At 42.2% G+C, this 16,292-nt stretch overlaps 1 protein-coding gene across 4 annotated transcripts in view; it reads left to right on the top strand.

Moving 5' to 3' along the window:
* Window positions 1-1,174: 1,174 nt before the first annotated feature.
* TCP11L1 (t-complex 11 like 1) overlaps window positions 1,175-16,292 on the top strand; it is a 32,495-nt gene continuing 17,377 nt past the window's right edge. For 2 of the 4 annotated variants that reach the window (XM_060103008.1, XM_060103009.1), the window contains exons 1-5: window positions 1,175-1,436; window positions 4,366-4,549; window positions 13,506-13,638; window positions 15,080-15,200; window positions 15,943-16,163. In XM_060103008.1, the coding sequence (XP_059958991.1) occupies window positions 4,390-4,549; window positions 13,506-13,638; window positions 15,080-15,200; window positions 15,943-16,163 (635 nt within the window). In that variant the 5' untranslated portion in view covers window positions 1,175-1,436; window positions 4,366-4,389. Of the gene's footprint in view, window positions 1,437-4,365; window positions 4,550-11,238; window positions 11,411-13,505; window positions 13,639-15,079; window positions 15,201-15,942; window positions 16,164-16,292 lie in introns of those variants that run through there. The other 2 variants (XM_060103010.1, XM_060103011.1) reach the window with 2 other exon arrangements.

Raw genomic sequence — 16,292 nt, 5'->3', positions numbered from 1 at the left:
GGTCTTTGTTTCTTCGCCCCTTGGAGGGAGGGGGGCTGGGGGGACTACTTTACATTGCGGTTGCACGGGCTTCTCGTTGCGGTGGCTTCTCTTGCTTCGGAGCACGGGCTCTAGACGCGCGAGCTTCAGAAGTTGTGGCTCCCGGGCTCTAGAGCGTAGGGTCAGTAGTTGTGGCGCGCGGGCTTAGTTGCTCCCCCGCATGTGAGGTTTTCCCCGACTAGGCCTTGAACCCGTGTCCCCTGCACTGGCAGGCGGATTCTTAACCACTGCGCAATCAGGGAAGCCCTAGATGTAGTGTTTGAAAGCACTAATTCCACTCCATCTTGTTTTGTTCTAGTTACTTAAATTTAGCAGGTTTTATAGGCTGCAGGTAGGAGACTTGATTGTTACCTTCATTTTAAGGCATATATGTTTGATGCTCAGTCTTAAAGCATTTTACTAACGAACAGTTAAGAGTCACGAGGGTTTTACTTTTTAAGATTAGGCCCCCAAACTATTTCTATTCGTTTAGCTTACTATCTTACTACTACAGGCTGAGAAAAGCATGGTTTTCTAGTTATCCAGCGCCGCGATAGCCACGGCCCGGGTACCTGGGACAAAAGGAAAGGAGGCTCCAGAACAAGCTTGTCTTAACATGGGATGTTTCCTTTCTAGAACACAGACGGCACATAAAATGCTGAGTGCTCACTGTGTTTCTCAACTGTCTAAATCGAGCTGAACCCTCATGGGACGTGTTTGCCCCCTTGCCTTCCATCTTTTCAGGGCTAAAGTCTCGCTCTTCCTGTCGACAAAGTGTAGCAGCCACTTAGATAAAAGAGATGACCCAAACCAAACCGAATCTGTGCCATCAAAATGAGACTTGGCTATCAAGGTGGTGGGCATGCCTTTTTTCTAACAGCCAAAATGAGGGGAGGGGAACGAACTATACGCTGCTACAAAACGTGATGTAATATTTAAATTTGAAAACCAGGGCGGGGAAGGCTTTGCAGCTAAACTGCCAACCCTTTTCCGTTACTTGACTGGCTCCGCGACCCCTCTCCCGCCTCCCGCCTTTCCGTACGGAAACATGGCGCCGCCCTCTGTGGCGTGGGGGTGCCTCCCGGCTCCGAGTCTCTGCCCACTGGGCCCTCTCCGCCGGCATCCGGCCGCGCCTCCCGCCTTTCCGTACGGAAACATGGCGTCGCCCAGCGTGGGACCGGCGCCTCCGGGCTAAGAGCTCTCTCCCGCTGTCCGACGCTGAGGAGCGGCGGCGCTGGCCGCTACCCAACCGAGCCGGGCGAGGAGGACCGCTCGCAGCGCAGTGAGGGGTGCGGCCTCTGAGGGGCAGAGGCTGAACCGCCCTGCCCGACGCGCATCCTCCCCGCCTCCGCCGCGGCGCCGGCCCCCGCCAGATTCCCAGCCGAGCGGCAGGAGGGAGGACGCCGACTCCGCTGCAGGTGAGGGAAACGAAGGCTGGCAGCCCTGCGGGGCCTGCACGGGAGGAACAAGGTCGAGATTACAGTCATTTCTTCGCCTTTTTCCGTCGGTCAGTTCCCGGTGATGTCCGGTGGAGGCGAGGAAGAGGCAGAGACGGCGGGAGGGTTGAGTCTTAGCGCGGCCTTTGTCCCACCCCTCGAGGCCGTCCTTCAGGCGCGCCCCCGCTTCCTTTGCTTGCTCCCGGCTCGGTCACTCCCTCGCCGGCCCAAACAGTTGTTTACAACGGCATCCGGATGCTGGGCGTGAGTAGCGCTGAGTGCTAGGGGAGGTGATTCTCGCCGGCGCTGGACAGAGCTCTTTTCTTTTGCTGAAAGACCCTTTCTCCTGGGGTGTCTCTTGTGAGCAGCTTGGGCTCGGCTTGCGGCTCAGATAGACGGTCTTCACGGCAAGTGCGAGGGTCTTCTACCCCTCGGTTCCCTTTTTAGGCTTAGCAGGAGTTGGGGCTTGTTGAGTGAGTGAGCACGCTGTACGCAGTTAAATGGTTCCTCGCTGCATCCTGTAGTCCTCTAATTATAGTTACCATTTGTGGGAAGCCTGTTGTGCACCAGCTGTCGTTATGTACGCTCTGTCGTTTACACGTCCCCCAAACCAAAGAGGTAGGTAGCTGCATTTTACAGTTGAGGAAGTTAATACAGCTAGTAAAGAGCCAGAATTGGAACCCAGCTATGTCTGAGACCAACGCCCATGCGTCCCGTATAAACTGACATTAAAGAGATGACACAGCTATCAACAAATACTTAGTGGGTATCTGTTTGGAGGATATACTTATATGTGGAGCATACGTGGGGAATGTGGTTGGTCTGGCCCTTAAGAAGTTAAAAATCTAGGTGAAGAGTTTTTAAAAAAATAAGAACTTGTAATTTTACCATCTGACCCCAACCCATCTCTCCTTCTTCATCACCTGCTGCTTGTTCGTCTACTTATTTTCTTCTGCTTTCGCTTGTGCCCTTTGAGTGAAATGCTGCCCTTTGTGTGAAAGGCCCCCCTTTTCACCTCCAGATAGTTGTTTGGTTTTTTTTTTTTGGCCGCACAGCCTGGCTTGCCAGATCTTAGTTCCCCGACCGGGGATCGAACCCGTCTCCCCAGCAGTGGAAGTGCTGAGTCCTAACCACTGGACCTCCAGGGAATTCTCTCCAGATGTTTTTTAATTGGGTGAAATCCTACTCTTTTCAAAAAGACAAGCTCAAATGTCATTTTCTGGTAAGGTTATCTCAACCTCCTTCCGGGCAGAATTAGTTTCTCCCTCTGCTGTATTCCCCTAGTGATTTCATAATGCCATTAACGCTTAAGTTTCACTATATTTCCTTGTAAGAATGTCTCTCTCCGTCTCTAGACCATGCCTTTTCATCGTTGTATTCCTATTTAAATCAGGATATTTTGAATTGGATTTAAGGCAATGATGAATGCCAGATGTCTAATAACCATCCCTACAGGAGTTCAGAGAAAGGTGCAAACATTGGTGAGGTTGGGAAGTGACCTGGGAGGAGGTAGGCGTTGAGCCGAATTTGACAAGGATGGGTTAGTTTACTAAACTTAGTACTAAAGACCTGGAAATCCTGATTTTCCTCCTTATTGCACAGAATGTGTTACTTCATCCTTCTGAGCTAATTCCCAGCATGTGAAGAGAATAAAATTAGAAGTGTTTTTGTTGGTCCTTTCTCATAGAATATGCTGGTAATGTTATCTTTTGGGTCTTGGAGCATTTCCAGAGCCAGATAGGATTTAGGACAGAGGAAATGGGTGTCTGGAGTGAGTTGCTGGAAGGTAAAAGGGAACTACATTAAAGCAACCTTCATATTAATAATACAGGCCTGAAAATGTCAATTCCAATAACTTCATTCTATTTAATGGGGGTATCTGATGTTCAGATAATTATATCAAGTGATTCTTTTCTTCTAATGTACAGAAGAGAGTCTGCCAAACCTCCTGAAAATAGTCAACATTTCTTTTGATCCCTGGATTAGCATCCTGGTGTGTAATAAAGTCTGATTAGTGCTTATGAAAATGTTTTGTGATCTCCAAGTGCTGATAGTACAAATGCTAATATTTTCAGTATTATAAATGCAGAAAATGTTGTGTCTTTCTTTGCCCTTACTTAGAAACACATTAAGAATAGAGAACTCTAGGGAAAAAAAACTTGACAAAAACCATTTATGGTAATTCAGAGGTTACTATTCCAGGCCTTTATTAACGGTGCCCAAACCAGCGTGTTAAGTGTTACTCCTCTTCTAATCAGCAACTAAGACAATTAAAATCCCTCCCAACCACATACATTATGGTTGTCTGCAACTTCCTACTTTACTCACCATCTTTTCCTGCTGACTGGCAAGGAGTTAATAAAAATAATTTGCCCCACACATTTTTCTTAAATGCTCCATGAGATTCTGCCTTCTGTTTGTCAAACCCAGATGTCTTTACACATAAGAGGATCAGGGAACCAACTCCTCAGCCTAGTGAATGTTTACTTCGAAGCCCGATGAAAAGAATTATTTCCAGAGTTTTCCTATCACTTCTCAGGACTGAAAGTAAAGAATTTAAGAATTGAATCACTCTTTGATTAAAATAGAAGCAGGCAGTTTATAGCGTTACCTCCCAACAGTTTAAGGTCCTGTGTTCTCATGACATGGTACTCAGATGGGGACAGAAGTATTCGAACTTGTTACTCTCTGAAGTACAGGTCCAGAAATTTGATAGTTACAAGTGTCATTTTACAGGTGATCTGTTTAATCATTGAAGTAGAATATTATAGCTGGATAAGATTTTAGCAAGCCCATTGATTTTTACAGATGAGAATCTGAAAGCCAAAGAAGTTAAATCATTTGCCCAGAGTCACACTGCTAGTTAGTGTCAGAGCAAGAACATTTTGGTTCATTTTCTTTTTCCCCCTAGGAGAGTGAATGAACTTAATTGAGAATGTCTGAAAACCTTGACAAGTCCAATATAAATGAAGAAGGAAAATCAAAATCAAATGATTCTGAGCAAGGCCTTGAAGATGCTGTGGAAGGTTCTGATGAAGCTTTACGGAAAATAAAGTCGGGCTCTCCTAGCACCCCAAGAGTGCAAAGACCTCACTGTAAGCACATTTGACTTTGGTTAGAAGCAATATCTTCATTGTTTTCAGATGATATTTTTATTATGTTTCCTGGTACATGTGGCCTTGAACTAGGTTCTTATAATATAACATTGCCAATAATTAGCATTTTAGCATTAGCAACTGACAGCCTAGTCACTTTTGGGTTTTCAATTGCATGAGAAATTACAATTTTAGGATAATGTCTAGAATATTCCTGTTTTCTTCCAGCCTCAGTGACATTCCAGTTTGTCTGAAATGCTCTGAGAAATAGGAAGGTGGAGTGCAAATTGCAGCTTTAATTAAAAGAGTGTTTGAAAAGCCCAAGGCAGGTCCCAGCCAGGACTGTGCTTGTGTACGTTGAAAAAAAAAGTTTTTGACTGTGAGTGCGTTCACCACACCCTAACTTCACTGCCTGGGGGTTTAGTTCCCACAAGGCTGAGGGGATTCACTTTGCTAACTGTGTGTGGTGAAGTCATTTCAGATCCCTGGCAGGGAGCAGGTTTCGTAGATGAAAGGGTGGCAGTTTCCGCATGCATTCCCAGCAGTTGCTCCAACTCATGTCTTTTATTAAGAACACTCAAGGTTTTTGAAGTGAGTGCAAAAATGAAAGTTTTAAGAGGGGGTGTCATAGTCTAAGAATGTTAGTGTTGATGTTATCTCTTTAAAGTATAGATGATCAGTAATCCTTCATATTTGGAAGAAGTACAAACATTTTGGGGTTTAAGGTGTGTTTCTTTTAAAATGATAAAAGCCCCTCCCAGGTAATTTATTAGTCAACAGTGTATTCTTACAGCAAACATTGGTGGACCCCATTTTGTTGTGGTTTATTATCACATAGATTTTGATAAATATACTGCTAGGTCAAATTGTGTTCAGGGAAGGAAACATGCTATTAATAACAGCCTATCATGCATGTGTTAGGCCTTGTCTCCAAAATGTATAGTTAGAAACCATCTATTTTCTTGTTTTTAAAATGAGGAAAATACACGTTATCTCTTAGGGTCGTTGAAAAGTTTAAATGAATTCATGTAAAGCCCTTAGAACAGTGCTTGGCATATAATCAATGCTCAGTAAACATTAGTTGTTAATACTACTGCTACTAACATGTCATCTGTTGCATTTATTTACTTATTATAAAAAAAGAATTTTTTTTTTTGGCCACATCACGTGGCTTGTGGGATGTTAGTTCCCCGACCAGGGATTGAACCCACACCCTGGGCAGTGAAAGTGCAGAGTCCTAACCACTGGACCGCCAGGGAATTCCCCCATCTGTTGCATTTAAAGATACCGAGGACTGATAGCTGTAATGTGGCTGTCTATGGCCAATATGGTAGTTTTATCACTTGCAGTTTCTGATAAAGAAGTACCTTTGGTTTAGATCTTCAGTTGTTCTTTGATTAATGTCCTTGTCTTTGGCATCCTGTCAGTTTGATGGCATGATTCCAAATTAATGTCAGGCCAACACTAGACTATCTAAAATTGTATGTGGTTATGTCCTTAAGGCAACTTATCCTGGGACCCATGATCAAGAGTTGGGGAACCCAGGAACAGTCAAAAAAGTGTATCAACGTGTGTGTATGTGCATTTTTCTAGGAAGACGGTCATGGAAGCTTTCATTAAATTCTCATAGAGATGCATAGCAAAATGAGGTTTAAAATCAATGACCTAAAATACTGTTTCTGGCTTTCTTGCTCTTTCTCCTTGTAGTAATAGGTAGGTATAGGGCTGTGGACTCCAGTGGTAAAACTAAGACCCCATAGTCTGGGGACCAGGTCAGGAGACATCACTGCCTGCATAGAGCATAAATAAGAATTTATAAAATATGAAATTAGCTGTTTGCAGACATTTCTCCCAAACTGAATTTATAAGTAACTCTAAAATCACATCTGGGATTCTACAAATTAAAAGCAAAAAGATAGCCTTTAGCCTTGCAAATTATAATACAGAGTAATGTTTTTTTTTTTTTTTTTTTGCGGTACTCGGGCCTCTCACTGTTGTGGCCTCTCTCGTTGCGGAGCACAGGCTCCGGACGCGCAGGCTCAGCGGCCATGGCTCACGGGCCCAGCCGCTCCACGGCATGTCCGGATCTTCCCGGACCGGGGCACGAACCCGCGTCCCCTGCATCAGCAGGCGGACTCTGAAACACTGCGCCACCAGGGAAGCCCCAGAGTAATGTTTTTTTTTTTTTTTTCTTTTTGCGGTATGTGGGCCTCTCATTGTTGTGGCCTCTCCCGTTGCGGAGCACAGGCTCCGGATGCGCAGGCCCAGCGGCCATGGCTCACGGGCCCAGCCGCTCCGCGCGCATATGGGATCCTCCCAGACCGGGGCACGAACCCGTATCCCCTGCATCGGCAGGCGGACTCTTAACCACTTGCACCACCAGGGAGGCCCCCCAGAGTAATGTTTTAAGGGTAGAACTGCTATTGGTAACTGTGATACTGTGATTTATTATAGGAAATGTTTGGTTTTCATCCTGTTTCTGGCACAGAGCTACTAAACTATTGGAATTTCCTAAGTGATGAGAGCTAGAAAGATGTCTTTTGTTATGCTGACTTGGAAAGCACCTAGGTAACCTAACCGAAGGATGGCAGCTTGTTTGCCAGGGGACTCAACCGTGTGATTAGAGGGTTGGAACTTTCAGTCCCACCGTCCCACCCCCACCTCTGGGGAGGAGGGTGGAGCTGGAGGTTGTATCAGTTGCCAATGGCCAATTATTTAATCAAGTTTGCCTATGTAATGAAGCCTGCATAAAAACCCAGAAGGATGGGGTTCAGGGAGCTTCTGGGTTGGTGAAGACATGGAGGTGCTGGGAGAGTGGCACACTGCTTCCCTATACCTTGCCCTATGCACCTCTTCCATCTGGCTGTTTCTGAGTTACATCCTTTTATAATAAACTAGTAATCTAGTATGTAAAATATTTCTGTGACTTCCATGAGCTGCTCCAAGCGAATTAATTGAATGCAAGGAGAGGTTGTTGGAACTTCCCATCCATAGCCAGTCTGTCAGAAGCAGAGGTGACTTGCTACTTACTAGCCATGTCATTTCGGGCAAGTTACTTAACCTCTCTATGCCTATTTCTTTATCTGAATGGGGACAGTAGTAATTCACTGTTAGTTCAAAACTAGTTCATGTTACTAGGATTGTTAGAGGATTAAATGAGATACTATTTGTAAAGCATTTTAGAACGGTGCCTGGTTCATAGGAAGCAAAATAATGTGTTTGTTTAAAACAAATAGACTTATTTTGATAACATTTAACATCAGTTTATGGTAAAAACTCCCAGCAAATAAAGAAGAGAACATCCACAAAATATAAAAGGACATTTACAGACTCTTACAGTTAACATCATACTCAATGGTGAAAGAATGAATGTTTCTCCCTGTAAGTTTGAGAACAAGACAAGGATATTTACTCTTACTACTTCTAATTAAAACTGAACTGGAGATCCCAGCCAGGCAATAAAAATAAATAAAAGGTATCCAGTTAGGGGAGAAAAAAAAAAGTGACAATCTGGACTTGGGGCTGTTGTCTGAAGTGGGGGGTGGGGGGCAGGGGGCGCAGTCTTGTAGACCTGAGCCCTTAACCTGTGGAATCAGATGCTGTCTCCAGGTAGATAGTGTCAGAATTGAGTTGAATTGTACGACACCCGTCTGGTGTCAGAGAATTGCTTAGTGGTGTGGGGAAAAAACCTTCACCCCACTTCCCCTGCATGTAATGGAATTTGGGTTCAGAACTTTTAGTAACTGATACAGAATGTAGAAAAAGGTCAACATCATCATTCCTCCGGTTCTGACCAGTCTGGGGTCTCAGCATGCAGTTACCATCCTCCACCTGTGTGGGGGCCTTAGTTCCTGCAGAACTCAAAGATATGTATCACATTGTTATTCATATCTTACTAAATTACTGAGATCTGTTCAAGGGCAAGCACTGTGGTCACGCTTACATCACAGAGTGGCTTAGGTCAAAAATGGCATCTTATGTCAAGAGAGTCATGCCTGGTTCTTTTTCTCTGGAGACCACCTACCCTATCTGCTTACAATACTTTGGGACTATGCAGACATCCTGTTTCTGCTTAAACTTCAACTCACTGATTTTAGCCTTTACCAGTGATCTTGCCTGCACCAATATTACCCTTTTATTCTAATGGTGATTTTTAAAAATTGAAGTATAGTTGATTTACAATATTGTGTTAGTTTCAGGTGTATAGCAAAGTGATTCAGTTATGTGTATATATTTTCAGATTATTTTCCTTTATATGTTATTACAAGATATTGAATATAGTTCTCTGTGCTATACGGTAAATCCTTGTTCCTTATCTATTTTATGTATAGTAGTTTGTATCTGTTAATTCCATACTCCTAATTTATCCCTACCCCTCTCCCTTTCCCTTTTGGTAACCATAAGTTTGTTTTTCTGTGTCTCTGAGTCTGTTTCTGTTTTTTTTTTTTTTTTTTTTTTTGCGGTACGCGGGCCTCTCACTGCTGTGGCCTCTCCCCGTTGCGGAGCACAGGCTCCGGACGCGCAGGCTCAGCAGCCATGGCTCACGGGCCCAGCCGCTCCGCAGCATGTGGGATCTTCCCGGACCGGGGCACGAACCCGTGTCCCCTGTATCAGCAGGCGGACTCTCAACCACTGCGCCACCAGGGAAGCCCTGTTTCTGTTTTGTATACAGATTCATTTGTATCTTTTTTTTTTTTTTTTTTTTTTTTTTTGCGGTACGCGGGCCTCTCACTGTTGTGGCCTCTCCCATTGCGGAGACGCGCAGGCTCAGTGGCCAGCTCACGGGCCCAGCCGCTCTGCGGCATGTGGGATCTTCCCGGACCAGGGCACGAACCCGTGTCCCCTGCGTCAGCAGGCGGACTCTCAACCACTGTGCCACCAGGGAAGCCCCTGTATCTTTTTTTTTTTTTTTGGAGTTTTTTATACTTTTTAAAAATAATTAATTAATTAATTAATTAATTTTTGGCTGCATTGGCTCTTTGTTGCTGTGCGTGGGCTTTCTCTAGTTGCGGCGAGTGGGGGCTACTCTTCGTTGCGGTGCGTGGGCTTCTCATTGTGGTGGCCTCTGGTTGCGGAGCACGGGATCTAGGTGCGCGGGCTTCAGTAGTTGTGACTTGCAGGCTCTAGAGAGCAGGCTTAGTAGCTGTGATGCACAGGCCCAGTTGCTCCACAGCATGTGGGATCTTCCCCGGCCAGGGCTCGAACCCCTGTCCCCTGCATTGGCAGGAGATTCTTAACCACTGTGCCACCAGGGAAGTCCCTTTAATATACTTTAATTCTCTGCTCACAGTGCACCTTTTGCTCTAGCATTTAATCACCTAGTTGATCAGTAGAAGTTGCCATATTCAGATGAAAAACATCAATTGTTATTCCAGTTAATATTTCCCATTTAACATTTTAGTTTATTAAATCAGGTCCTTATGAGATTCATTAGATAAACGGGTCACACCGAGTTCTTACCTTTCTAAAGTGCAAGACCAGACTGAATTATTGTGTCCCTATATTTAGTTAATCAATCAGTGTTGATTGAGTGCACACTGTGTAGCGGGAGTCCAGCAGTGAACCAGGCACACATGCTCTCCGTCCTCCTAGAGCTTGCAATCTAGTGAGGAAGATACTGTAACAAACCATTTCCACACAGTGTAGTATGTTCAATGGATAAGCTTTACCCTTGCTTCACTATACTCAGTCTGCAGTAGCTCTTTGGGTGACATTTGCCATCTGCCCTCAATAAATGTCCATCCACTTGTGTGACTGGAAGCATCTCTTTAGAGTGTGTAGACTTTTCCGGTCCCAGACCCCTTAGTGAAGAAAGGTGAGAGTAAGCCATTCTGAATTAGACCTTCATTTTATTTTGGAATCTGTTTGCCAGGCTCCCAAAGGGCATGTTTAACTTAATGAGGTTTTCAGTTTCTGTAACAGAGCGTCAGTGCACAAAATGCTGTAACAATTTAGCAACAGTTTTTAAAAATATTTATTTATTTATTTTTGGCTGCGTTGGGTCTTTGTTGCTGCTCACGGGCTTTCTCTAGTTGCAGCGAGCGGGGGCTACTCTTCATTACGGTGCTCGGGCTTCTTGTTGCGGTGGCTTCTCTTGTTGCGGAGCATGGGCTCTAGGCACGCAGGCTTCAGTAGTTGTGGCACGTGGGCTTCAGTAGTTGTGGCTCGTGGGCTTTAGAGCGCAGGCTCAGTAGCTGTGGTGCACGGACTTAGTTGCTCCATGGCATGTGGGATCTTCCTGGACCAGGGCTCAAACCCGTGTCCCCTGCATTGGCAGGCGGATTCTTAACCACTGAGCCACCAGGGAAGTCCCTACTATACAGTCTTTTGTATCTGACTCTTTCACTAGGGATAATGCTTTTAGGATTCATCCATGGTTTTGCATGTGTCAGTAGTTCCTTTTTTATTGCTGAGTACTATTACATGGTATAATTATACTACAGTTGTTTATCCATTCTGCTGTTACTGACATTTGGATTAGTTCCAGGTTTTGAATGTTATGAAGATAGCTGCTATGAACATTTGAGTACAAGTCTTTACATGGCCATATGTTTTCAGTTTTCTTGGGTAAAGACCTAGGAATGGGGTTGCTGGGTCATGTGGTAAGTGTATGTATGTTTTATTTGATGAGAAACTGAGAGACTGTTTTCCAAAGTGACTGCAGCATGCGGGATCTTTTTGTTTTTTAGTTGTGGCATGTGGACTTCTTAGTTGTGGCATACGTGTGAGATCTAGTTCCCCAACCAGGGATCGAACCCGGGCCCCCTGCATTGGGAACAGAGTCTTGAACCTGCTGGACCACCAGGGAAGTCCCTCATTTTCTTAATAGAGTCTTCCACAGAGCAAAAGTTTTGACTTTTGGTAAAGTTTAATTTATCAGTTTTTTCTCTTACACTTTAAGCTTTTTGTATCCTATCTAAGAAATTTTGCCTAATCCAAGATCACAAAGATTTTTGTCTATGTTTTCTCTTAGAAGTCTTATAGTTTTAGCTTTTATATTTAAGTCTGCAGTTCATTTTGAGTTAGTTTTTATTTATCATGTGAGGTAAGGGCTGAGGGTCATTCTATTACTTGTAGATTTCTAATTGTTCCAACACTATTTGATAAAAAAGCTAATCTTGCCTTATTGACCACAAATATACATATGTATGTGTGTGCATCAGTCTATTTTTGGATCCTCTTCTCTGTTCAATTCGTCTATATGTCTGTCCTCATGCCAGACACACACTGTCTTGATTATCAGCATTATAGGAAGTCTTGAAATCACCTAGTATAAGTCCTCCAACTTTATTCTTCTTTTTCAAAATAGTTTTGGCTTTTCTAGGTCCTGTGCATTTCCATACAAATTTTAGAATCAGGCTGGCAATTTCAACAAAAACTTTGCTGGGATTTTGATTGGGATTGCATTTTATCAGTAGATCAATTTGGTAGAAATTGACATCTAAATAATACTGAGAATTGAAAAGATCTGTTGGGCCTTGATTTTAGATATTTATTGCATTTTACCAATATCCACAAAGCCAATATTCTTTATTATTTTTATTAATATTCTCTGGAAATGCTGAAAAAAATTTTGTGAGTTTTCTCAACTTCCCCTTATGTGAGTAAATAAAGATTTTTACCAGACAGAATATGACCAGCTCTTATATTTGATTCCTTTTTCTGGTGAGCAAAAGAAAAAAGTAAAAGAAGAGGGAAAATAACTTTTCACTAACCTAGGAAGATCTTTATAAGTTTTAAACCCTGTGTAAACCAGTGGCATTTTTATCTCATTTTAAGCCCAGATCTTATCACCATTACAGAAAATTAATATAATCATCTTCTAGGCCAGTGCTTTTCAAAGTGTGGTTTCTGAAACCATCAGTATCAGCTGGAGTCTTATGAGAGATGCAGTTCTCCAGCCCCACCTAGACAGGCTAAATCAGAACCCTGAGAGGGGGCCCAGCAATCTGTCTTCATAAGCCTTCCTTGTGATTCTGATATAAGCTAAAGACCTGTAATCATGGACTTTTTAAAAAAGCAAACAAAATAACCCCGCTTTATTGAGATATAACTGATAAACCAAAAATGCAAGTATTTAATCACAGACTTTTTAATAGTAGGAATTACCCTTTGTTCCTTGGCTTAGAACACCTGGGGAGATTTGTGAGAACTTTTTTTATGGAAGATAAATCTCAAACTTTATCAAAAGAAAGCGAAGAACAGAGACCAGTTATGAGGCTATTGCCACAGTTGACACAGAAGTAAAATCTGCAGGACCTGGATAACAGAGCAGTGGAAAGAGAGAAGTCAGAGATGACTCTGAGGTTTTTGATTCAGTGGGCCTGCATTCTACAAATTCTTGTGTCACACACTCTAATTTGTTCATTTGTCAACTTCAGAATTCTTATATTGTCCTAGTATCCTGTACAGGGTAGTGGTTTTAGCACTGTTTAAACAGCACCTGGCTCAAGGCTATTTTAATTTGGGAGACTCGTTCAAGGCAGTGTTAACGATGGAGCAAAATGTAAACTGCTGATGGGAACAAAAGAGAAGATCCTAAATCTGGTGTCTTTTTTCCATTTAGGGTAGACAGGAGGCATAGGGGTTAGAAAATAAACTCTCAGCTTTCTGGGAAAGTGATAATCAGTAACTTTAAAAAGTGATAATCAGTAACTTTAAAAAGTTTTTCAAAGTCTTAGTTTGCTGTAATCATTTTCCATTGACCAGTTTTGGCAAAAAAAAAAAAAAAAAAGATGTTTTGAGTATTGTAAATGATCTGTGCTTTTAGGATTCTATAGGTTAAAAGAAAAAAAAGAATATGAAATAGGTAAAATTCTATTTGAAATTGCCAGAATATTTTCATAAGTAAAGGGATAACTGAAATTAGCTGGTACCAGAACCACTACCTTCTCCTTAATTTAATAGAAATCCTAATCTAGAGGAACAGACCTCTTACACTGGATTTTTGTTATAGCCAGTGCTCCTCGATTCGTGACAGTAGAAGAACTTCTAGAGGCAGCAAAAGGAGTAACTAACATGACCATAGCCCATGAAATTGTGATAAATGGAGACTTTCGGATTAAACCAGTTGAATTACCAGAAGACAGGTAAGGTGGTTACTGAGTTATCTTGTTTGGTAGAACAAAGCCATTTCCCAGTTCTGGAAATGTCTTCTTCACTTGATGTCAATATATTCTAATATATTTTTCCTTTCCTATGTTGCTAAAATATATTCCTTATCCTGGGAATTACTAGAGTTTGATAGTAGATCTCAGGACCACTGATCCTTGACAATGTAATAAAAGGTCTGGAAACCTCCTGTGGAAGTCTTGCGTGTCAGCTTCTTCCCACTCCATAGGATTTAGCTGCCTCCTCTTGTGTGTTCATTGCACTGTCTCCTTCATTTCTTCTTTGTAACTATCACATTTTACTGTAGTTGTTGGTTTACTTGCATTCTTCACCAGATTGTAAACTCCTTAGAGACAAGGACTATGCTTTATTCTCTATCCCTACCTCGTGCCTGGCACATAATCATATTGAATCTAAAATTCTGTTGACTGTAAGGCACACCTTTTTTTTTTTTTTTTTTTTTTTTTTTTTGCGGTATGCGGGCCTCTCACTGTTGTGGCCTCCCCCGTTGCGGAGCACAGGCTCCGGACGCGCAGGCTCCGGACGCGCAGGCTCAGCGGCCATGGCTCACGGGCCCAGCCGCTCCGCGGCATATGGGATCCTCCCAGACCGGGGCACGAACCCGTATCCCCTGCATCGGCAGGCGGACTCTCAACCACTTGCGCCACCAGGGAGGCCCAAGGCACACCTTTTAAAGATGGATTGTCACAAGAAGGAAAAAGCATTGCCCATGATAATTGTGAAAGTACCATGAAAAAAATCGGGATTCTGTTGACAAAGGAGGAGCGATGGCTGCTGGGTCAGCAAGCTATAGTGTCTCCCGCCTGAGGCTTCTGAATATGACTTTACAAACATTTCTTATATGTTCTGCAAGGATAGTACTTTTTCACATTAATCATGAAGAATTAATTACTTGTTTTGCTCTCATGACATAAAGACTGGTTTTCCTGAAATGCTATATATAAGTTGTTATATCAGTAGTTTGGTACCTAATTAAACAGTTGTCCAATATGTCACATGGGAATAGGATAATTTTAGGAAAAAAACTTAAAGTTTAAAGTCTTAAACTACTTAATCGTAAATATCTTAGGAAACTTGCTGGTATCGGGGAACTTAAATTAACAGATCTGAACTTTCCAGTATTCTTTTTATCATATGGCACTGTTATGGGCTGTTATTTGGACTAATGTCACCTGTCAAATTAGTTGAAAGTTATTCTTTCCAATGAGGTACTTATTGAAATAAATCACTAACTAAAAATAAGTATGTGATTGGTTTAGGTATATCTGGGAAATCTTTCCTTCATCCAAATAATTAAAAATTTTTTCTTACCCTAAACCTATAGAATTTGGGCTTTTGAAAGTAATTTGAGGCAATAATATTTTATTTGCTTTTGCTTTTTTTTCCATTTGCCTCCAGCTTGGAGAAGAAAGTAAAGGATATTGTACATAAAGCTTTTTGGGATTGCTTGAGTGTCCAGTTAAGTGAAGACCCCCCAACTTATGACCGGGCCATCAAGCTTGTTGGTGAGATCAAAGAGGTGAGGTGAAGAGCAAGTCGTGGTGCTTTCCTCGTATGTTAGGAGTATTTATTCAACCTCTCTGTGTTACTGTGCCAGAAGGCTTTAAAGAAATGGAAGGATCAGGATTCTAAATTGCTTGCTGAAATGAGGATTTAGGGTATTTTTGGCTTACTGGCCTTTATAAAAATTTTCAAAGAAGCTGTGATAACCTGAGGGCATTACTCTTCTAAATGAAAAGAAGGTTCATATTTTTGAAAACAGAATTACTTAAAGAAAACAAGTTATTTTATAAAATATAGATAATTTATAAAAATTTTAATAGATATGAACACCTTCAATAAATAATGACCAAAAAAGCAATTCAGTCTTTGGGATAGAGAAGGCATTAAGTAAAAGGTAGAACTGTTTTTGCAATACCTTTAGCAACAATTTTCCAAAGAAGTAATGTGTCTGTGGAAATTGCCTCTGTCGTTAGCTCACAGGCACACACTAATTAATGTGGGTTTTTTTTTCTAACAGTTTTTTCTTCCTGTGTCCAGTTGATTGATACCTAGGCTTAAATGGAAGCTTAAATAGCTAGACTAAATGATTTGTAAACATGTTTTTCTGTCGATTTGTTGAATAAGAGGTTAAAATTTGTGCACCATTACAATAACAGTTGGTAAACCCATATTGGAATAATTGTAAATTCCTTTACATATAATCAAAAATGGCTTCTGACTAGGAAGCTTTGATTAAACTTGGCTGTGCTCTCTTGTAGACGCTCTTATCTTTCTTGCTGCCTGGTCACACTAGACTGAGAAACCAGATAACAGAAGTCTTGGATCTGGATCTGATAAAGCAGGAGGCAGAGAATGGGGCCCTGGACATTTCCAAGCTGGCAGAATTCATTATTGGCATGATGGGGACACTGTGCGCACCTGTTCGAGATGAGGAAGTGAAGAAACTAAAGGACATTAAGGAAATAGTGCCCCTTTTCAGGTATGGGCACTGTGTTAATTAATCACCTTCAGGGCACCTAAAATACGGAGCCTATTTTCAGAGTTAGACTTCCTCAAGTGTAGGTATTCATACATTAAAAAAAAAAAAAATTAAAAAGCAAATATTTTG

Source organism: Mesoplodon densirostris, chromosome 7, assembly GCF_025265405.1.
Source record: "Mesoplodon densirostris isolate mMesDen1 chromosome 7, mMesDen1 primary haplotype, whole genome shotgun sequence".
Lineage (NCBI taxonomy): Eukaryota > Metazoa > Chordata > Mammalia > Artiodactyla > Ziphiidae > Mesoplodon > Mesoplodon densirostris.
The sequence above is the reverse complement of the archived record's forward strand: the minus strand, read 5'-3'. Positions and strand labels throughout refer to the sequence as shown.